The 23,581-nt window shown below is 46.8% G+C and overlaps 2 protein-coding genes across 2 annotated transcripts in view; one reads left to right on the top strand and one right to left on the bottom strand.

The window, feature by feature from the left end:
• The window catches only part of TRNAU1AP (tRNA selenocysteine 1 associated protein 1), a 28,159-nt gene extending 27,851 nt beyond the window's left edge, over positions 1-308 (bottom strand). The window contains exon 1 of the mRNA XM_078855804.1: positions 66-308. Within this exon, the coding sequence (XP_078711930.1) occupies positions 66-89 (24 nt within the window). The 5' untranslated portion in view covers positions 90-308. The remainder of the gene's footprint in view (positions 1-65) is intronic.
• A 948-nt stretch (positions 309-1,256) lies between these two features.
• On the top strand, positions 1,257-21,088 carry PAK1IP1 (PAK1 interacting protein 1). Its single transcript, XM_078855805.1, has 10 exons — positions 1,257-1,415; positions 4,389-4,554; positions 5,568-5,688; positions 9,305-9,379; positions 9,790-9,842; positions 10,803-10,948; positions 14,182-14,279; positions 14,951-15,050; positions 16,118-16,238; positions 19,974-21,088. The coding sequence occupies exons 1-10, from the start codon at positions 1,296-1,298 to the stop codon at positions 20,234-20,236; spliced, it is 1,263 nt and encodes a 420-aa protein (XP_078711931.1). The 5' UTR covers positions 1,257-1,295; the 3' UTR covers positions 20,237-21,088.
• The last annotated feature ends 2,493 nt before the right edge of the window (positions 21,089-23,581 follow it).

Consider the following 23,581-nt stretch of genomic DNA (forward strand, 5'->3'; position numbering starts at 1 on the left):
CACACTGCACACTTCAACATATGTTAACGCGCACGAACACGTCCCCCCCCCCCCCAACAACGTACGTCGCCCATCCACAAGCTCGCCATGCTCGCAGCCGACCGGGGGTCCTTGCGTTGTGTGGACCGGGGGTCGGGGAGGGGGAAGACGACGACCACGAACAAGGGGAGACGAGGAAGAGGAGGAGGACGAGGAGGAGGTAGGTGGACGAGAGACGCCGAGAGGCGGGAGACTGAGGAGGAGGGAGGAGGAGGAGGCACCGCCCGGAGACACGCGTCTCGGCGGGGTCCTTCCCTCAGCAGAGGCGCCGCTGTGGCGACGTCATCGGAGAGCGCGGGGCACCCCGCTGCGAGTGCCTGCTGCCACTGCACGCACGTGGGTGACCACGCGGACTTTCCAAGCTGCTTGCCACCTCACCACCCCAGTCCCTCTCTATTGATGTAGGAGTACAATGTGCTCGAGAGGGATACCTGTGTCACTCTCCACTGCTGGATGAGGGGGGAGTGACTTTGTGTGGTGGGGGAGGGGGTGTCTCCCGGTGGTATTTGTGGCCACCGGAAAACTTTAGCCCATCATCATCACAATCCTTTCCGGGGGTGGATAAATTTGCAATTTGGGAGACATTTGTGTTGAACAGCGGCTGTACTGTGTATTTAAAGACGGTGATAGTTTATTATTTAAGGCGCGTGTTCAAATAGTATTCATCGCCATGAGAATTAGAATTTTTACCTCTTGTTCAGGATGGGAAGGACACTCAACACATGCAGTACTTCGGTGTATCCTATAGTAATGTATGGACAACCAACTGCTGAATCAAGTTATAATGTTAGTAGTACCTTCTGGTTAAAACTTTACCTTATATCACATTTTCTCTGTCGAGGCAGTGTTTGCGTGGACAGCGATACAATTACTTTTGTTAAAATCCGCTTGGCAATAAAAATAAATATTAAAACACTTGAAAATACGAAACAAAAAAACCCATTGCGAGAGGCACCGGCGTGAATGTACAACGGACGCCTCAGGAACGAACCCACGTGGAGCGCAGCTGATTCAGGACCCCACGCGCTCGGGTCACGTGGTGCACAGCCACTTCCGTTTTCTACCCTCAATCCGCCATCGCCATTGGGCCACCACCCGCCACCACGTGGTTATACGCCGACGTCGCCATCTTTGTAAGGGGTTTTACCCGTGACGTCACGCAACCCTCCCCTTACGGTGAACCAATAGGAAGCTTCCCGTACAAAGATGGCCGAACTAGGGCCGAGTCCCATCCCCGACACACCCGCGGGCGCCCTATGCGAGCTGGGAAATCTGAGGAGCTCACCACCACCGCCGCCGCAGCTGCAGAGATGGAGATCGTGGCGGGGTGTTACGAGAAGGTGCTCTTCGGCTACCGAGTGAAGGTTAACGACGATGTAAGTTCATTACGTTTCATTGTTATATATTACAAATGCGTCGGGGGGGGGGGGCTGTGTGTGTGAACCACGTGTAGCGAGTTACAAAGTTTGTCTCCACGTGGATACCATCCATCATCCCGTGTTACTGTACTCAACCACGCTATGGCGCACTAACGAGTGAATGCATCTGGTCCTCTGCGTGTGCTGTGAAGTAGAGCCATTGCCCGAAACGTCGCTTTTTTATGTGTCCGATAATGGCGTGAGACGTTAACCACCTCGCCCGATATGCAGGCGGTCGTGGGTTGGATCCCGACCCAGAAGCATGGACGTTTGGAGTTGTGCGCGATTCTCTCCACGTGGTCGCGTGGATTTTTGTTTCTCTCCGGCGTCCTCCAATTCCCCCCCCCCCACCACCACCATCACATTTAGAATCAACGGTGCGTTCAGAATATTTGGCTGCTATACATTTCCACACGATAAGCCACTTGGCTGAGCTATCATTTGTGGCCAGGTAACGTCTGAATAACAGCTACGTGTCTGAGAGGGCCTTATCTGCTAAAACAAAAACAGTTTTTTTTTATAGTTTAAAGGCCACAGTGTTGAGTTGTTTTTTGGGGGGGCCTCTCCTCCAAGGCGATGTCACCGCCACAACGACCATCAGCAGCCAATGACTTCTCCACTGCTGGATGAAGACATCGCCACGCGTCTGCCACGCAATTCCTCGTGGTCCGCATCGCTCCGTCTCCAGCTGCGGATCGTCCTCTTGACGCGTCTCTCTGCTCTTTCTCTGGCTTTGCAACAAACACGCGTCTCATTCAGACTCTGTCTTCTCGACAGACATGCTCTCCACCTGAGGACGGCTGCTTGCGTTGTGGCCGAAAACGTCGTGAGAATTATTTTATAATCTTTTATTTTTTATTATTTTATTATTTCCATTCTACGTGACTTTACAGAAAGAACCAAGAAGATGAATCCCTGCAGTCACGAAAGCTTTAAATCGAAATCATCCCCCTTTTCTGTTTGCGAATGGCTTTTTTTCCCCTCCTCGTCGCCTTAGACTTATTTGTACAATGTGACAGTGCGTTGAACTTCGTTAGCACCGCACGTAGCCAGGAAATGGAAGATTTAATTTGGGCAACAATTTTGAGGCCTCATGGAAGTTTTCCTTGGGATGTTTGGCCAATCCCCATTATTGTAGCATATGTTTATTTAACAGACATATAACCCTGTAAACGCTTCTCGTTTAAACTTGAGGTATACATATTTTATATATTTAAAAAAAATGTTTCAACTTTAGCCCTACAGCTACCTGTTTCCTAACAGCCCAAAAAGTTCTTGCAAAGGATTTTGATAATCAATGACACTTTGCCGTTTAAATGACTTGACATGCCATTTTAAAAAAAATCATCAGGTCAGAGGGGGGGGGGGTCAACACTGTCATAATAACGTAAAATTCCCACCACTCTCTCAATGTCTTTACTGGATACTACGACTGCCATCAAACTCCCATTTGAAAGTTTGGTACTCTCAAGATTAACGTTTTGCCACCTGTGTAGGTCTCTAAGAAATAGCGCGTGTGGAGCTGCTGTGTGCATTTCTGCCGTGCGTTCGACAGAAATCGCTTGGATTGTTTTTTTCTCCGGCTTCTCCGGGTTTCCCTCCACATTTGGAATCGTGCATTTCGATTTGTATTTAGATTTTTTTTTTGCTGCTGTGGATTTCCGCATGGTGGGCCACTTTGTTCGGCTGTCATTTGTGGCCAGGTCGCTTCTGAAAACTAAGCTCATACCTCGGTGGGCTTTTTTACTTGGTAAGATTCAAAATAGTTGAGTTTTATTTGTATGTATTTTTTTAGTGATTTGTTTACCTTTCCTATACTTTTGCACTCCTGTCGTGTTTTTGTATTGTTGTAACATTCTGACCCGTCTCTCCTGGACGTCTGTGAAAACGAGCTTTATATCTTCTCGGATTCCTTCCGTATAAATAAATATTCTGATTTCCATGGCAGAGGCCATAATGATTACAAGGCAACCAATGGTGGCTTTCCACGACGCGATGCTGCCTGTCACCATATCTTGAAATCGCCCGATTTTTTCGCTTCTCGCAAGCAAAGCAGGCGTCGTGCCCGGTGTAGTGCTTGGATTGGCCACCATATAATTGCTTGACAGGCGCTAAAAGCGTATAGCTGCGAATGCTACGATGAGCCAGCAGATGGCAGTACAGCAATTGGTTTGGTACATAGTCTCGAGATTGTAGAGCTTTGAATGTGTGTTTTGTCTGGGTACTGCCGCCTCCACATATCCACAAATAGAATTGGCCACGCAACCAAATGCAGGCTTTCGGCGAGACTTTCCTACAGTAAATGATGTATTAAGCTTGTTTACCAAAGAAAACCCTGGTGGCGAGACGCTAACTCCCAAGCATGGTGTACAGAAAAATCGTGGGTTCGATCTCGACCATTGACGCCCGTATATTTGGAGTCTGCATGTTTTCCCCGTGGTCGCGTGGATTTTTCTACGCATCCGGGGTTTCCCTCCACATATCGAAACACACGTTTCGAGTATTTGGATGCTATAATTTTCCATATGGTAAGCCACTTGGTTGAGCTATCATTTGTGGCGAGGTCGCTGCTGAAAGCTATAGCTCAGTGGGCCTTGCCTGGTAAAATAAAAAATGGTTTAGTTTGAAGCCTGCTGCATGGTTGTTAAACACAGTATTTTCGTTCGTTTCTCAATCCGCTTGTCCTGATGAGGGTCGTGGCGGCAGCATGTTGAGCAAGGCGGTCCAGACCTCCCAGTCTGGAAGATGGAGGAATCGATTGAGTGAAGTAAATTTTTAAAAAGTCACATTTTTTTGTGTGTGGGGTTCCCTTTTTGGACGTTTATCTCCCTGAAGCAAATGCCTTGTTTGCCTGCTGCCTAAATCTGGCCCTGCCACCGACCGAGATTTAAAACTTGGCCCAACTGCATGGTTTGTTCCGCTGGGTTGCAGGGCAGCTGGGAGGCCGTGGCGGACTTCACGCATCAGGCGCATCTGGCGTGCGTGACCGCCGTGGCAGCCAGCGACCGCTTCGTGGCGACGGGCAGCGCCGACGAGGCCGTGCACCTGTACGACCTGCAGAGGAGGGTGGAGCACGGGGCGCTGCTGCAGCACAGCGGTGAGATGATGACGTCAATCAGAATCAGGATATTTACTTATATTGGAGGAAACCATTATACGAGAAATGAATGGGTTTTGTGGAGAGTCCTGGGAAGGTCCACAAAGGATGGGGAAGAAAATAAAGCAGCGAGAGAAGAGAACCGGGTTTGGGGTGCATGTAAGGAACGATTCGGAATCAGAATGTTTATACTGTAGGAATACGATGAGCGACAACAATTTTTTTCACAGATGTGCATTATGGGTGGGTCAGAACAATACAAAAAACACAATAGGAGTGCAAAGTATAGGAAAGGTAAATGAATAACTTTAGAAAAATATACAAATACAACTGAAATGTTTGTCTGACCAGGGAAAGCCCACTGAGCTATTATGTAGCTTTTTGCGGAAGTGACCAGGCCACATAAAGCCATCTCAATAAAGTGGCTCATCGTGTGGAAATTTAAAGCAGCAAAATAATCTAAATGCTGTGTTTCCACTCGGAATCTAAATTAAATTCTGGACCGTGCTGGGATCATTCTTCCAGTGGTGTAATTAAAAAGATAGCGATCCAAACTACCTCTGTGGAGCCTTTTGTTTCAGTAATCCTGATATATATAAGTGATTTGTACTTGATATCCTTTTCAAATATGTTCAGGCAATAAATGTACACAGCAAAGGGGGGATGTGCATTGATAAGTAAATGTCTGCATTACGCGGTTGAGCAACGGGGCTTGTAAATGACATGTACAGCTGGTTTAATGAAGGGGATGTAAAACATAGAGCTAAATTGAATGAACGACGGTTATATTCTAACCCAAGGAGAGAACGCATCCACAAGGTCGACCACCACAGCAATGGAGCAATGAGAACAGTTCCGTGTGCAGGAGGGAGATGATGATGGCAGCACTGGACCATCAAGGAGGGCGGCGATGGGTTTGCAAAGGCCTTCATCCAACCGTGGATAGACAGGGGCTTTTGGTGATGTGACAGACATGAATGAATGACGGTGATGTCGCTTTGCTCGTGCCCCAGGCACCATCACGTGTCTGGAGTTCTACGGGAGCACGCACATGCTGAGCGGTGCGCAGGATGGAAGCATCTGCATTTGGGACACCAAGACATGGAAGTGTCTGAAGACCATACGTGCCCACAAGTGAGTGAGTGTGTGTGTGCGATCGGTACCCCGGTCCCACGCTCCACGCAGGATCGCCCTCAATCGTGGAATTTGTTCTTGGCTGTTAATATCCTTGTTGTTTTTGGAAGATCAGGCTGACTGGGAGCCTGAGCACGCTCGCCTGAGAGTTTGGATTTACCAGTTCGAAGCCAACCATACAAAGCCTTCTGATATTCATCCATAATAACAATAAATTCATAAGCAACATGAGCTTGTATGCCCGTGACACAGCTGATTAAATAACATCGCCTGTCCTATGGCAAACACTAGCAGCCGGCAAACACGATATAATCGAGTGAGAACGTGAGGTTGCTTAGTTCATTTCCTGAAGAAGCTCTCAAGATGTGGAGCGAAACGTTGGACATCCTGCTGGACAACACGGTACAATGTGAAAGCACATCGGAGAGCTATACAGCACAACCGCAAAAGTCCGCGCAGTAGCAATAAACAGTCATGTAACGATGCACTGGTTTGGCAATTAAAATTGACTATTGTTTTCTTCATTGAACGTGCATTGAAGAGTTCGCGTAAAAATCAATCGTTTTAATTTCACAAATGTTGTTTGTCACTGGTTCACGTGAGCAATGCAGGGTTTTAGCGTGAGCAATGCAGGGTTTTAGACCGCGGGAACCATGTTAGGAAAATAAGAATCAGTTCTTAAAATCTTATCACAACTCCAAATTGTTGCTATTGAATCACGTGGGGCAGGATTTGTTACACACCTTAATCATAATTATATGTGCGTCGGTAACGGTTTATAAATGTGATTATTAAAATGTATTCTGTTATGAGGTGTAGTGGTTATAGTATTTTAGTGCATATCTTTCAATTGTTTTGTTGGCACTTCATTTGATGGCTCCATCATACTTTTGTGTTGACTGCCGTGTGTTTTATATACATTTGGTTTTGTTACTAACACGAAGGCACTACGTGTCCCACGTCATCCTTGCAAAAGAGGACATGTGTCAATGGGATGACACCACGTCCTGGAGGCCATTGATTGACCAATGATTTCATCATCAAACAGACGTGCGCCACCTGTTAAATGGCGCGGTCATTAAACATTCAGGAATAGTGCTCGTGCCATTAAGCCATGGCGTATGGGCAGATGTGGATAATTCTGAACGTTCAAACCCATGATCTCAGCAGTCCTTTTTTCATCGCTCTGACTCAGCCATGCCATCATCTCCGTGAGTCATTCAGCCGGTTTTTGTCAATTGGAGCACTTATGACCACCAGCCACACCTTTCCATTTTGGCGTAAATGGCATTAAGACCGTATGGATATGGTTCACAGTTTGACTTGTATAGTCTGTGAAACTACTGGACAGCTGTGAAAAAGAGCTTTATAGCTGATCGGATTCCTCCAATAGAAATACATATTCTGATTCTGATAAAATAAAACACCGAAGGTGGCTACATAAATTCCCGCTTTGTGTCCCTGATGACCCTGGTTCACCAGTTTGCAATCTAGGCCCTCAGTTGTGGATCCATCTTTGTGATAATGTGCCCTAGCTGCTTTGTCATTAGCTGCGCATCGGGCCTTCGCAGGGACGTAAAACCACCTGTTGATTAAAACTATTTTCATTTCACGAGGTAAGGCCCACTGAGCGATATAGCAGCCAAATACTCAAGACACACGTTTCTAAATGTGGAGGGAAAAACCGGAGGACCCGGAGAAAAATGCACGTGACCACCGTGTGAACATGCAAACTCCAAATATACAGGCGTCAGTTGGGATCGCACACATGACCTCCGGTGTACCAGGCAAGATAGTTAACATCTCGCCACCATGGCACCCTATTATAAGAAGTGCCGACCCTTGCATTTTGTCACAGGATCTCTTCGCAGCTTCCCCGCATCTTCGTGTACCTTCCATCTGTGTATCTCCCAGGTCGCCCTTGGAAAAGATACACGTTTCATTGAGCTCTATACTCATAGAAAAAAACCCGTGATCAATATTAATATTGTAAGTGGTGTTGCGACAAAAAGCGCAGCAATGAGTTCTATTTATTGCTTTCACAGTGTGGAATAGAGTGGCAAGAAAAATCATTGCAGCGGTAATCAGGAAGAAGGGGAGCTTGCGTGTTGGGTGGGACTCATGTGCAGCATGGACTAAGGGGAAAACCTAGAACCGGATGGTGGGACCCAAAGAAACTGGCATTCAGGATCAGGTTTGACTGCGCTACAGCTGAGGTATCTGGCAGGGAGCAATGACAAGGTGTCGTGGCGTCGGCAGCATTGGTCCATGATGCTTTGTCAAATTTGATCTTGGGTGGTACATTCCTCGAATCCAGTGGCCATTGGTAGTTAATCGCACATAATTGTGATATTTTCAAATTAGCAGGAGATGGTGGTAATGCAGCAAATGGGTTCGTCAGACCGATTTGTGAGAGCTCACTGATTGTTATTACCTTGCTTGCGGAGGTTTTCTCGGGGCACTCCAGTTTCCTCCAACAGGAAACTAAAAAGGCTCCTTCAAAGAAATACCGCATAGTCTTCCATCTAAATAAACTTTGCTGAAAGAGTCTTGAAAAATCTCTGCGGTTTTACTGGAAAAAATAGTTTTAAAAAGTAAAGTACATTGTTATTGGTAACCATAATTGATGTAAGTTTACAAAAGACTCGCATCAACCATGAACCCGTGCAGAGCCCCTTTAAACTAAGACCCCTCCCACCTCCCCCGCAGCACTATTGATTGCTCATAAAAATACATTAGTGAGTGTTTGCTTTCACATAATACCGTTCCGTCTGGGTGAGCATAGGCTTCCGGTGCTAAATCTTGGAGCCAAATCCTCACCAGTCTCTGCGCATAGCCACTCGAATCGGGGCAGTGATGCTTTCGAATTGGTGTAGCAGCTTTCACCGTTTGTTACAGAGGTTCCAGCCCGTCAGCCTGTCAGCCACCCTTGTTAATACTCCAGGCGTATTAACCGTGGTACGTTTCATGACAACCTCGCCGCGATGGGTCCTTCGTCACGGCGACAGATGGGATGTGAGAGTTAACGAGGGAAGATTCCAAAGCGAGGGGGCTGATGTCATCATCCTGAGATATTTCACCCCACCTACACCCCACACAAACCCCCCCCCCCCCCCGTAGCCAAGGAGCCGAGGGTTGAAAACACTTGGCGGGACAGGGTTGACAGACCAGAGAAGTTAAATGGTTTTGTTTCCCATCTCTGAAAGAAAAGGCAGAAGGGAACTAAAGATGATTAAGCATAAGTGTGCACCACCTGCTTGAAAGCGGACGTTAAAATCCGCTGACATTATTCTAAAAGGAGTGGGCCCTGTGTGCCGGCGACGTGGGGATGGAAGGGGATATTTGGGCCGTTCTCAATTGTTTATTTTTTATCTGTTGATCGACTTAATCCACCAAACGTGTCAGCTGTATATACGATGTATGTATGTTGAACTTCTTGTGCACCATACTAGCCAAGCTTGCTAATCGGAGGTGTGGGGGAAGGACAACAAACAACACAAAGAGTAGTTCTAAGGAAATACATTTTCATTCTAGACTCACTGGAGCATAGCTCCGGCGGCTTCCTAATAATACAGCTTCATGTGCTCTCATCATGTATGTTGTTTGCGTGTCGCAGGGGACATGTTTCGGCAATGTCTGTTCATCCGTCAGGGAAACTGGCACTCTCCGTGGGCACGGACAAGACTCTCAGGTTTGCGGCACATACAGCCATTGGTTTAAATCCACATTCTTACGGCAAGACTGTGCGAGTACAAAATGAGAGGTGTAGCCTTACCAGACGGTGTTCATTTCACTGGTCTCACAGAGCAGATGAAGACTGATTAGGTTGATGAAACCATTCATGAGGCTGGTTTGACTCTGCTTGAAATTTAAACCAGTGGTCGTGCAATCATTAGCTCAGTGCTGTATTAACTGAGTTATCTCAGGAGCGAGCTGCAATTAGTCAAATTGCAATCAACCTTTGTTTAAATTAAAACTACAATGGGGGTTTGTTTATATACTTTAAATGTGCGTATTGCTCTTGCAGCAAATTGTGAAACGTGCCAATTTTCATTTGAAATTCACGTTTTATTGAATTTATTCCGTTTTTTTTTTTTGCAGGACGTGGAACCTGGTTGAAGGAAGGTCAGCCTTCATCAAGAACATCAAGCGGAGTAAGGCATAATAAGAGGCTTTACCAAATACAATAATACACCCTCATCAGCTGGCAGTGCTTAAACTTTGCTTGACTCAAGAAACCAGACATTTTTACTTGAGCACTGATGGTTGTGGTCAGAGATATCGACTCGCAATTGGCAGGTCGCAAATCCAATTTTAGGACTTTCCCATAAAAACGTCGCTCATATTTATCTCCTATCTGCAGCTCCGTCTCTCGGCCTCTCTTTGATCCCCTCCCGATTTTGTATCTACGTCTCGGCGAGCCATATATATATCACGTTAGCGAGGGTTCAGCGGGGCCCGAGGCCTCTAGTTGAAGAACCCTTCATTGACACCATTGGAACCTCATTTGCCAGTAAAAAATATGATAATTGTTTTTACCCTTCTATCTGGCAACAAAACTGACACCTTTTTTACAAGGAGTCATGTTTGCATAGACCACAATACCTGCAGTCATAATGCAAACAAAAAACATAACTCTGATAATGTATGCACTGTCCTTGAAGTTGATTGGTCCACACACATGGGTTGATTGGTCCACACACATGGGTTGGATGCCAAAAGGCGTCATCTTGTCCAACTCATGTGAGACTAGGCTCTAAGGAAAGCTGTCTCGGGTGTGGACCAATCAACTTCAAGGACAGTGCATACATTATCAGAGTTATGTTTTTTGTTTGGATTATGACTGCAGGTATTGTGGTCTATGCAAACATGACTCCTTGTAAAAAAGGTGTCAGTTTTGTTGCCAGATAGAAGGGTAAAAAAACAATTATCAACCCCTCATTAGGCAAATTTTACCAAAATCGCACTCAGCCAGGTTAGGGAATAATGACGAGTCTCAAATTGAAGCACGTCGTACGTACATATGTATGTTTGTTGAACTTCTTCCGCAGCGTACGCAGCCAACCGTGCTAATCGGGGGTGCATGTGTTTTGTGGTGGCGGCGGTGCACGCAGATGCGGAGCTGGTGCTGTGGTCCCCCAGCGGAGACGTGTACGCCCTGTGCTCGGGCCCGCACCTCGACGTGTACCGGCTGGAGACTGCGACCGTCACGGGCAGCATCGTGATGCCTGCGCGCATCGCCTCCATCCGCTTCGTCACCGTAAGCCGTCCGCCGCCACCACTGCCGGGCGCTTTCCAGCTGTGGCTGAAAGCGCGAACGATGCATTCTTACCCTGTCTGTCTCCGTAACACGAGGTCACGGTAACTCTCGTAAAAATACGATCTATGAATGAGCGAATCTGCGGCGTGAAGTCTTTTCCTAGAGACAACCGGGCAATGACCGAACTCGGGAGACGTATTATCAACTCTAAAAATATTTACGTTTACGCGCCTTCCCTCGCGTTGACGTTACGACCAGATGATGCCAATGTGACACAATCTGGTCGTGCCACTTCAAGTTATTGTCATGATCTCGAGATTAATTGAGGAATTGATCCACTCAATAATATTGTTGGCTGACACGTTGCGGGAGAGTGTAGCCCCACGTAGACCACCTACCTGGTTGAAGTGCCCGGGGTTACATCCCGAGGAAAGTGAAATTGCCATTCATGAACTCCTCCACCTCGATATCCGCTCTCCCATTAGTCCGACGTGTGTTATGCAACGCCATTCTCCAGGTGCTCTTTTGTGAACGTGATGTGTTTTATGCGATAGCGGGCAAACGAATTATGTAATGGCCTTAGCACTCAACAGTGACTGCGAAAATAGATTTTCTTTTAGCATCTTGGCGTCATTAAGTGCAGCATTCTGCGCAGGTTGCTCTTGCAAAGAAATTCATATGGCATATTGTTGCCGTGTGCGTTAGTATGTTGAGCTGTTTCACGCCTGCCAAATTTAATGCCCTGCTCGAGATAAATTTATCGGCGAGCAAGACGTTGGCTAGACACATTGTGGCACAAGCTGGCGACTGCTGACTGCCTGTCTACCTGCAATTTATGTAGCTTAAATGCATAAACCCCCACGGATTAGAGTGTATACACGTGTTAAATACAGTTTTAAGAACAATCAAGTAAGTGGGATGAGGCAGGATGCGCCTCTAGAAGGGATGATGCCCGGTCGTCTAGACCGGCGCTTCTCAATGTTTTTAATTCCACGACACTTGCGTTCAAGCTTGCTCTGTCTCCGCGGGACACCGTCTGCCCAAGCGAGCGACCGAGGGAGTTGAGAGGGCCGGGGGTGGGGGCTGACTGCTGTCTGTCGTATGGATCGGCTGCTGAACGGCAGGGAAGAGTTTGCGTCTGTGCCTCCTTTCGAACAGTGATGTTCGTTTTTTTTCTGTAATTCCGAAAATACCTCGGCACACCTGGACTTGGCCGAGCTGGCACACCGGTTGTGAAGAAACTTGTCCACACTAACGAACGAGTGGCAGCCAAATGAGGGATCGTGCCTGAAAGTGCACGTCCACCATGGAGATAGAGCGACGATAAGTGTTCGCGTGCAGGCACTTGGTGGATTGTCGCACGGCGGGACCGTGACAGATGGCGACAGCTTGGGGGGGGGAGGCCTTCATCCAGCAGTGGATTGATTGTGACAGACAATTTTGATGAAACGCACCAATACTCTTCGGTGAAAGGCTGGCGGTGCCTCGTCATCTTTTCCAGGTTGACCCAAAGCATCAGCCCCCGGGGTGGGTATGTTACAATACTAGCCTGCGTGTGGCTCCTGTTAGTTGAGGGAAAGCCCATTTGGTTAGGGGCCATCCATTTAGTAGGTACACAGAAATCTGTCAACTTGACTCCTCCCCCCTCCCTGTACGCACCCATACTTTTTACACCCTCCCCCCAAAATGTTATAGAACGGCCCATATTTAATACACGCAGAAATATTAACGTGTTTATGCAAACAGATAGTCCACCGCCGGCTGCATTAAAGACTTGAGTTGCGTACCTTGGCCACTTATTTTGCTGAGCTGCTTGTCTGACAGCTGAAGAAACTGAACTGTGGCTCATTTGAAGGCCAATGTAGACAAATTATTATCGAGGCTTCACCCCCCCCCCCCCCCCCGTTTCCTATGCGTACGTACATTGCCAGTAGACCCCCAATACGCAAACGTACGCATTTGGGTTAACCCCCCCTCCATGCGTATGTGCTAAAAAGTCATGTTTGTGTGGCAGGTGTGTGGAGTAGATCTCTGGACACGCTCAGCTGCTGTTATTGTTCTCGAATTGCAAAGTGGCTAATTTCCGTTTATTAACATTATTACTCAGTATTGTACACAAGGACTTTTAAAGAGTGTGATTACCAACTTAAACCCATTCGATGTTGGCGTCCCTTTGTTTATTCACGTGGCAGCCCAAGTGATGTACCGTCATCAGTAAGCAGAACCACGTGTTTGAACTGAGCCATTATCAGTGTGTGGGATTGCCAATATTATTCATACATATTGTTAATCATCTGTAACTGAACAAATTGTATGTCACTTCCGAACTTTTCATTTCAACTTGAAAGCTTTAAGATAGCGCGCTCGGTATGAAGGTATGTTGAGGGGTATGTGGGTGTCGGTGGCATTGTCCATACTGACCTCTTGAGGTTGACATGGTGCATGAGAGTGCTCGGTAATAAACGCACGTGCTCCTATGATTGTGTATTTCTGTCAAGGGCTCTTTAACATGCCTTTGACACTTGATGGCCGAACGGACATAAGATCGTCAAATTGTCGAGGATCAATCCAACCCCAGGTCTTCTCGTCGAGACTCTTTGATGGCTTGCGAAAGCAGGCTGATCACGCCAAGGTCTGGAGATGGGACAGATCCCCCAAACCTGCCGATCTAGGGAGTTGGTCTCCTGAATCTTTTGTGTGGGAAGCACAGAGTCGAGAAGACGTAACCAATCGGCACGCCTCGGGTACACCGGTCTTCCCTGTTCCATGGCAGAAAAGAAAAAGGATGATCTTATTCACGTGCTTTTTGCACGGGACGGCAATCATTATCGATGCTAAAACTAAACTTTTTATTTTACCAGGTAAGGCCCACTGAGCTACGTAGCTCTTTTTGAGAAGCGACCTGGTCCCAAATGATAGCTCAACGAAGTGGCTTATCATGTGGAAATTTTTAGCAGCCAAATACTCTAAATACATGTTCATAAATGTGAAGGGAAACACCGGAGGACCTGGAGAAAATTCACCTGAGCACAGGGAGAACATGCAAACTCCAAATATACAGGCATCAGGGTTGGGATCAAACCCACGACCTCCTGCATACTAGACGAGGTAGTTAACATTTTTCCACAGTGGCGCTCTCCCGGAGCGAGGGGATTGGTTTGCAGCACCGAAACGTGTGGCTTGCATGCGTGTGCGCCGTGTGAACCGGATGCTAATGCCGCGTGGGCCTGCAGGAGGACCTGATAGCGACGGCGGGCGGCGACGAGTTTGTCCGACTGCACAGCGTGGAGGCCCTGAAGGAGGTGTGCACGTTCAAGGCGCACGAGAGCAGGTGAGCGGAGTGGGCACGCTCGCGCGGGCTCGGACGCCGATCTACGTCTACAAGCGCACCTCGTGGAGAAGTGTAGGGTACCGCGTGTCGGCCGCGTCACTCTTCAGTCCACCACGAGCTCAGGGCCACCAGTGGGCGTTCTGTTCTTGCGTAAGATGTTCAACAGATGCGTGCCAGTGTCAAGGTCTGTTAGCCACGAGAGGTTCTTCATGTTTAGTTTTGCTATTCCTCTTCACTTGAAGGAGCACAGACTACGCGTTGGTTTACTATATTGTCCGTGGTTTGGTTTGCATGGCCACAGTTGGGGCTGCGGAGTAACTGTGCCTGCAAAAAAACAAATGAACACCTTTGCGCGCGCCATTTCAAATTACGAGCTGCTCCTCACCCATCGATGGTCAGTGTGACTCGCTGCCCACATGACCGCAAACATGTTAGCAAGTTAACCGATTATTTAAAAAATCAACGAAGAGCATGTGACACGTTGTACATCTTCACCTGCATTTGACACATGTAAAACGACACGTTTTTATAACCTAGATTCCGTGTGTTTTGCACGTACTGCATTTTTTTTGTAACTGGGCCACTCCGCTTCCCCCATTATTACCCTGCGGAGTTCACGGTACCGCGCGTGTCAGTGACGCAGCGTGCGTTTTATCAACGTCGTCTTTCAGGGTGAAGGCGCTGTACACGGAGAAACACAACGGCCAGCACGTGTTGGCGTCTGCGTCCAGCGATGGCAGCGTGAAGCTGTGGCGAGTGCTGCCCGAGTCGGTGAGTGTCCGTCACCGCTGCCCTCCTCCCGCTCCACATGCACTGCGTTCAGGTCACCTTTGCAAGAGAGGAAATGCTGTTTCATGGATGTCAATGGGTTTCATTCATGCCCTGGTCATGCAGAGATGTTAACTACCTCGCCAGGTGTGCAGGAGGTCGTGGGTTCGATCCAAATCCTGACGCCTGTGTATTTAGAGTTTGCATGTTCTCGCCGTGGTCGTGTGGACTTTTCTCCAGGTTCTCCGGTTTTTCCTTCCACATTAAGAAACAGTGTTTGGCTGTTTGAAATTTCCACCAGATAAGCCACTTTGTTGAGCTATTATTTGTGACCAGGCTGCTTCTGAAAAAGAGATGTATTGCTCAGTGGGCCTTAACTGGTAAATAAAAATAGTTAATATTTAAAATACATACAGTTAAACTGTGTCCTCTTACAACAAGTGGGAGCTCGTTGACGTTTGTTGTTATTTAAAGATATACTTGGAAGACAACGGTTACAGATGTGCAGATGTTAAGCCTCAATATAACACGGTTAGATGATGGATGTTAAGCTACGATGCCAGCTCTCACTGTAAGCTACTTTTGCAAGCCGTGTTACGGATTCATTATTGCTCCTCGTCGTCTTTGGGAAGCGTCAACGGAATCGGTGCCTCTGTATTGAGTAATTTTCGAGCCCTCCATCAACGCATCGTCAAATCATAAACATCTGATTTACAAGCAAATGTATATTTTTAGCTATGTTGTGATGAGTACCACATCTCCACCGGAGGCTGTCATTCCTGCAGGAGAATGATAGAGGGCTGCAATTAGTTTTTTTTAATTATCAGAGTACTAGGTAAGCACCGCTGAAATCTTGAGTTCGAATCTAGGTTTGCAGCTACCCGCGTTTAAATTGGCCTTAAAGTTCCAGTGAGTTGAAGTCCCATTGTGTTGAATGATCCTAAACTCGATTCAGTTCGAGTTCTGAGAGTGCCAAATGTATGTACAGTATGTTGAACTTCTTCCACGCCGTACATAGCCAACCGTGCTTATCGGAGGTATGTGTGCGCATGCGTGGTTGATGCCCACAGCCTGAGCAGCCCCCCGAGATGCTGCTAGAAGTGAACACGACGGCTCGTCTCACCTGCCTCGCCGTCTGGAAACCGCAGGAAGTGGCGTCGCAGCCCCAGGCCAAGCGCAAGCAGGGACCACGTAAGTGCTGCCGTGCACCAAGCGGCCCTCGTCTATTGAGGCGCGAGCTGGCTCCGCCATCTGCTGCGCATCGGTAATTTGCAATAATAATCTATGAACTGCTTTCGCACCGTACTAAGCCAAACGTGCTAATCGGTGATGCCTATAATGGTAATGCAATTTGTCACGCGCACAATATTTCACGGACCTAAACTACCTTGACTGTTGAGTTGCGGGAGCCGTGCTCGGTATCGCTCGAAAGCCAGGCGAAATAAGGTTGAAAGAGGTGGTGAGCCTCGCGAGTGAGTCTCTTAAAAGTCGGTGTATATTGAACGCTGCTGCAGCGAATGTACATCGGGTACGACGATGGCCAACGTTGCAGACTTGGGGGCCTGCCACGGAGAAATTACGCCTGGCTGTTACAGTTCTGGTCCTTGGTGTGGATAGAAGAGGTTGTGAGTCGTGCTGCTGGATAGTTCTATAGTTGAGCCACAGTGCAGACCAGGATGCAACTTCTTGCAAACCCAGTCCAGCTATTGGCTTTCCAACTGTTAAATAAATAAAACGCTCCCTTCCAAGGACAACCGCGTGTTGGAAAGCATTACACAATCGATGCGTGTGCACGATCTTTCTGCTCTGTGGGCCGCGTGTTGCGTCTTTCAGCAGGTTTTCTCAATGGGTTTGTAGCCGCTGGCGTGGGAAAGCAGCGCTCCATTGTTTGCCACTGTTGGCCATCTCCACTTAGTTGTGCAATATTTCTTCAGGACCTGTACGCATTCTCTGCAATATTGACGTTTTCTTTTAATCTACGTTTTGTCGTTGCTGCTGTGCTCATGCACCACGGAGCTCACTTGTAAAATAGCTGTGAAACTGGTCTAAATGGGATCATCTGATAAACAACTAAACTCAGATGGACCAACAACTTCATATGCTGCGGTGGCGAGGGTCGCCACAGTGGCGAGATGTTAACTACCTCGCCTGGTATACAGGCGGTTGTGGGTTCGATCTCGACCTTTGACGCCTGCTGTATATTTGGTGTTTGCATGAATTTCTGGCCGTGGTAGCGCGGGTCCTCTGGTTTTTCCCTCCAGATTTAGAAATGTGCGTTTAGGAGTATTTGACTGCGATAATTTTTTCCGCGATAAGCTACTTCGTTGGGCTATCATTCGTGCTATGTAGCTCAGTGGGCCTTACCTGGTAAAGTAAAAGGTTTTAAAAATAGTTTATAGTATTAAACATAATCTATGTCTCGAGTATCCTGGCTGGCTCCTGGCTGGGCTCCTCTCCGCCCCAGCAATAGCTCTGTTGTTGTTAGCGGCTGTGGCCGTTGCCACCAAATATAGCTGGGGTAACTTGCTAAATGGGATTCTCCGTGTAACAAACATTGAATTTAATTAGCGCAAGAAGTTTGGAAGATGTGAGAGCGGCACCACAGATGTGGGAGGAACGACTACAGAAGACAGACGCAGTTCATTTTAAATTACTGTTAACTTTTCAATTTGTGCTCCTGTTAATGTCATTCTTTCATCAGAATATTCTTCCTTTATAAAGGTTTTTTGGGTTAGTAAATATAAATGTGTCATTAGCCCGCCACCACCCGACCACAGCCTATTCATGAGGTTTGTCACGTGAACAAAAATTTGCCAACTACTACTCCAGCACACCCGGTGTGTGTTGTAGAGTAAATCCCACAACATGAACAATTTCAGTACAACGCTTCGCTGGTGTCAATACATATTGTCTTGGCATTTTATTATTAAATAAAAAGCAGATAACTTTTAGTGCTCCGAGTACAGAAGGGCGGTTAAACGGTTCTCTACGATGTAGTAACTTAAGAAAATTTCTTAAATATATTATTTATGCCGTACAAATGCACCGGGAGATGCGCGCACCTCATTTGTAAGGCTGTCCAACCCCTACACAAGAAGCATTAATTTAAACCATTGATTTTAGCTGGGTCAGCAGGGGCAAGGACAGGGGCTAATGCCCCCCTGCTCTCAGCCACGCATTAACCCCTCCTGCTCAACTGTGCCGTCTCATGGGTCTGCAGTAGGGCTGAACGATTTGGGGAAAATATCTAAATGAGATTTTTCTGACAGATATTGCGATTACGATTTGATTTCGGATTAAATTTGTTAAAGTCAAGCTTCAGTTCAATATTCCCTGTGTAATAGATTTAAAACATGTGATGGAGCATTACCACGTGAAACCATCAACATATGAACTGCTCTATATATTCTAATGCAAGGATGAGAACTTAAAAGATATTAATTGCTTCCAACATGTATTTATTAAAAAAATGTTATTGAAATAGATCAATCAAACATAGAACATTTTTTAAGTTAAATAAAGTTTTAATAATACAAATTTCAACAATTCCAATAAGACCTTAATAGGACTTTTCAAATCGCAAAAAATCGCAGCCTTTGCGATTTGATAATCGCATTGTTTCAAATTGCCCGAGTCTGTAGTGCACAGGGGTGGGTGGGGGGGCACGGCTGCGGGCGTGTTTATCGTGCTCCCTCTGTGGAGTCGATTACTGATTATTGGTTGTATTGCTCGACTAATAGGATAATACGGAAAGAGCTGAGGGGTGGGGGTGAAGCTCTCGCACCTTTTTCCACGTGTGCCCGCTGGACGTGAGATGATGTCATCCGCGTCGCTACTTGAGTCACACTGTGCTTGGCTCCGTTGGGGGGTTATCTGTCTTCACGATGTGGGCCGTCAATAATTGACCACAGAAACATTACTCGATTGTCACAAAAAATGTTTTCCCAGGTAAGGCCCATAGCTCTCTTTCAGAAGCGACCTGGCCACAAATGATAGCTCAACGAAGTGGCTTATCATGTGGAAATTTACAGCAGCGAAATACTCTTAAACGCACGTTGATCATACACACGGAGAGAAAAACTGACGATTAGTCGGTTTAATAGACCAATTGTCCCAGCTCCTCCAGTGCCTTGTGCCTCGCCCACCCTTACGGTGCCCAGAGAGAGAGGGGGCATAACGGTCCCGGGGCTCAATCGGCGGTGCTGTGCCTCTCCGGCGTGACTCGATTCGTGTGAATGCGTGCGGCCTTGTTGTAGGCCGTCAAGGAAGCTTTCGCTACGCAGGCCGCAGCTGCGTTGCCTCACACCCGTGCCGGACGGGTTGTTTACGTAGCCAGCCAATGCGGTGAAGTCACTTCCGAGTGTAAAGGATTGATTCACGATTGCGATTTTTCACCAAGTGACAGATGGTTGGATTTTCACTGCACATCTGCTCGTCATACTATATTAAGCATATCATTGACATGATTCATAATTGGTTTATTTTGGTTTCGATCGTGTAGGTGAAACGTCATTTGTAATTTCCAGCAAAAGATCTAATAAAAATGTCTAAGCTTTGCTTGGGGTTTTCAACATTCCAGTTATGGTGATAAACCAAATCAATTACCATATTTTCCCATAACTTGACAACTTGTTCTGATTGGCTGTCGTGTTGTGGAGGGTTATAGTTTTAAAAAATGACAAACCTTCACGATCTAAACTATTTATGAATCCTAATATGGACCGTGAAAACCTACTTATACATTTATATAATTGGCATGCTCATTGTTATCATTGTACTGCCTGACAGGTGCTATAGGTTACAAGCATGTTCCAACACACATGTGTAGCTCTCATTGGGAGAGGGCTCCCCCACCCACGTGCTCCCTGTAGTTTTGCCAATGCGACGACGCTTGCCGATTTTAACTTTTCCCCGTCCTCGTTGCAGGGGCGAAGGTGGCCGGTGACAAGGCCAAGAAGAAGCGCGAGGGCATGGCGGTGGGCAAAGAGCGAGGAGCCTCCACCGAAGCCTCCGAGAAAACTCCCGCACCTGCCGCGCAAGCCAGGGACGCGAGGCTCGCACGCAAGCGGTCGCGCCCCGTGAAGCCATCGCGCCCCGAGAAGGCATCGCCCCCCGAGAAGCCATCGCCCGGCAAAGCCACCGGCAAGAAAGCGAACAGGAAAAGAAAGAAGCGGCAAAGCCTGGAGTAGAGATGGCGGGACGGGAAGTGGTGTGATATATTTTATTTTCACTGTCGTGAGTGTCACCCTTGGCAAGTATAATCGTGCTGGCGGATGCGTTCGCACCGTGAGCTTTGCGCGCGTGACAAACCCCTGGCGCGTTACCATTGCGGGGGGCCCACTGGTCTCGAGTGCTCGCTTTATAGACACGCTGCGCCAATTGATTAACTTTTTTATCCCAATTAAAATGAAAACGGATAAATTGTTCATGTTTAATGCAATGTTCTTGGCGTTTAAACATAATAATCATAATCGGTTGCATGCAATTGTTCTTAAAACCCAGTGTTTTTGCTCATTAACTTAAAAACTACAAAGTATAAATACTATAATACCATGCCGGTCTGTTGGTGCGTGTTGTTTTGTATTATCCTCATAACACCGTAAGTTCTAGAAATTGTACAAATGTTCGATGTAGCTGTGCAACCCACTGCGGGATGAGGCCATCCCCACGTAGTGCGGGTCAGGGGGTCATTTGACCATACTTCACGTGGTCAGTGTGGGTCGGTGAAGCCAAGGGACTGTTGTTACGGCACAACAATCGATGTTGCCGTGCTGCCCTCTGTGGACAACATAACCCTGCAGCAGCAGCAGCCTGCAACATTACACACAATTGTGCCCATCAGGCAAAATGCCTGCTTAACATCCCAAGTCTGATGAAATCGGGCACATTTCGAGTGATTTATATGATGGACAACTGAAATTGCTTGTAACATTGCCTTCCATTTTCACGCTCTCAAAATGATGATGTGGGAAAGAAAATAAATGGGCATCTATTTTAGTTTAACAAAGCAATCTTCAAAATCTCTTCAGCAGTACGTGTCCTGTGCATGATTTATTTTTAGGAGATATTTGTTTTGAACACTGGTCCTTCCACTGATTATGCCGCGTTGCCATATACATAGCAGCAACGTGTATTGCAGTTGCAGTGATCGTGCTGTGGTTGATGTAACAAACCTCCTTAAAAAAAGTTTTTTTTTTTAAACAACGGTTTTAATAACAACTCCGTTTAACTCACGGTCGAGAAGAACGTCAATGGCGGCGCCTGCGTTTTTGTGCGAGTCGATTCCACAGGTTAGGGACAGCGGCGGTTTTGACCTGCACAAAAATATGTAATTAATAAGCCGTCCATACAAAAATTGTAATTGCTTTAAAGGATACAGGCATGCATTGTCTCTAGATCTGAGTACGTGTGCAAAATTATGAATTGATTGGACAGCAGGTAATAGACTAACTTTTGATTTAAAGATTTGACCACGACAAACACAAGTGAAGCTAAGTTAAAACCGTTGAAAAAATAATATGGTTTAGATTGTAATTGCTCCAAAGAGAACAAACCAGACACCACGACATTTTGGCTGCAGGGGCGATGGAATGGTACGGTGATCACCACAACGGCCAAAAAAATTCAAATAATGCAACAGTTAAATGCTTTCAGCCACGTGATAATTTCCACAGCAATTACTCAAGCTCCCCTGCTGTTCAGTGGACTTGAGTATGTACAGTATTATGTTGAACTTCTTTCGCACCGTACATAGCCAACCATGCTAATTTGAGGTGCGGGGAAGGACAACAAATTAAGCACACAAAAAATTCAGTTCTAAAGAAATTAGTTGGCAATCTAGATGTAAAAGTGCATAACTCCAGTGGCTTCCTAACATCGGAAGGAAGAGCGTTCCAGACGGCCGCAGAAGTGCGTCGGAAAACGCGCGATGCCGTCACCATCTTTGCTCGATGACTCCTCAAAAGCCGCTGCGAAGATGACCGGAGTTGGGGTGATGGTTTATGCTCCTTAACGAGATCAACTAAGTATTGTGGTTCATTTGTGGCAAACACTGCGTGTATAATGATACATATATTTACAACAGTAGGTGTGTTAGTCATGAGAGATTGACCATGCTTCACAATGCTGGTCAATGCTGGTTGGTGAAGGGAATCCCAAGTCCTCAACTCTCTTCACAAATGGTCTCGCATTACCACATGCATCAGATCTCATGAAGCAGTGGATTGATGATGGCCATTGAACATAGACCATTGTAAAGTGGCTTAGTAGGCGAAGGATCACCGACACGAGATTAAACTGTGTTCTCATGTATGGCGAAATAAATCACTGATAACTGCACGTAAATAAAATTCACAATGAAACATTGCTTTGGTTTCTAAAATCCATCAAGCCCTCGTTACTGAAGGCTTGTTCAGCAGATAGGCGCAGATTAAATAAACGACCCTTCTGAAAAGCTGAAAATACGCAAACTAGAAGATTAAACGATGTACTATGTAGTCCACTTGCTATTTTGATGACTGAAAAAGGGTATCACGATCGCAATTAAGTATTGATTTCTTTTGTGTTTATTTTACGTGTAATATTGTTTTGTCTTTTAGTGTATTATCATCAACCATGATCAATCCACTGCTGGATGAAGGCCTTCCCAAACCGCTGCCATATCTCGCCATACTGCGATGTAATAAACCAAAGCGTATGTTGCTATTTATATAATATTCGTGTACGCTTTGCATAGATTGTAAATAATATTTCCTTAGGTGCACCATTCAGTGCACGTGTCATGAGCGTAAGAATGTTTGAATCGATGCATCATTGTGCCAAAAATGTAGATCTGAGTTAACGGCAGTAAATCTGGAGCAATTTTGAAGCCGTTTACGTGAGACGACTCAGGAACTGACGAGCGAGTTCTCTGTGCTTACGTTATACACCAATTGCGTGATGCAAAAAAGTACTATACAGGTCAAGGTGCAGTCCTGCAATTGCCTGCTTACGCCACTGCCGGCAGAAGGGATCTCCACTAGAAGGAGGGTTTTTGGCCTACTCTCCCACACTAGCCAGAAGCCTGTCAGGAAGGGCTTCACTGTAATTAGTGTAACATTAGCGGGGGGGGGGGCACTTAAGAGGAAAAGTCATTGGAGAAGCTGTGCGTAATGTACAGCGGAACCCTCCTGTCAGTATTTTGGGGCTCCAGACAGATGGCGCACTCGTTCGAAGGAGGCTGCTGGGGTCACTGAGGTCGAGGTGAATCGAGTTGACTTCACTGCTCAATCCCAATTTTCCGCAGTCTGCCCACCTGCCTTCACGTCTCTGGTTACAGCCGGCCACGGAGAGAATGGCCGTGGGTGTCGCAAGGGATTGAGGGGGGGGGGGGTGTGGACGCTCATTATTTAAAACGCGAATGTGGTCAAATAGCTCCTGAAGTGGATCGAATTGCAATGCGGCCGAAACCCCCAGAAATTCGCCGAGCTCTTGCGCGTGTTGCGTTCGTCTCCGTTGTGCGCGCGCGCCCACGCGTGGTGTTGGATTGAGTGCGA

Source organism: Lampetra fluviatilis, chromosome 4, assembly GCF_964198595.1.
Source record: "Lampetra fluviatilis chromosome 4, kcLamFluv1.1, whole genome shotgun sequence".
Lineage (NCBI taxonomy): Eukaryota > Metazoa > Chordata > Hyperoartia > Petromyzontiformes > Petromyzontidae > Lampetra > Lampetra fluviatilis.

What these genes read in the sequence shown, in the direction of transcription:
- PAK1IP1 (XM_078855805.1), top strand. Translation starts at nt 1,296, where the DNA reads ATGCGAGCTGGGAAATCTGAGGAGCTCACCACCACCGCCGCCGCAGCT. An exon ending in CCTCCATCCGCTTCGTCACC is followed by an intron (nt 10,949 to 14,181) that starts GTAAGCCGTCCG and finishes GTGGGCCTGCAG; the next exon opens with GAGGACCTGATAGCGACGGC. An exon ending in TTCAAGGCGCACGAGAGCAG is followed by an intron (nt 14,280 to 14,950) that starts GTGAGCGGAGTG and finishes GTCGTCTTTCAG; the next exon opens with GGTGAAGGCGCTGTACACGG.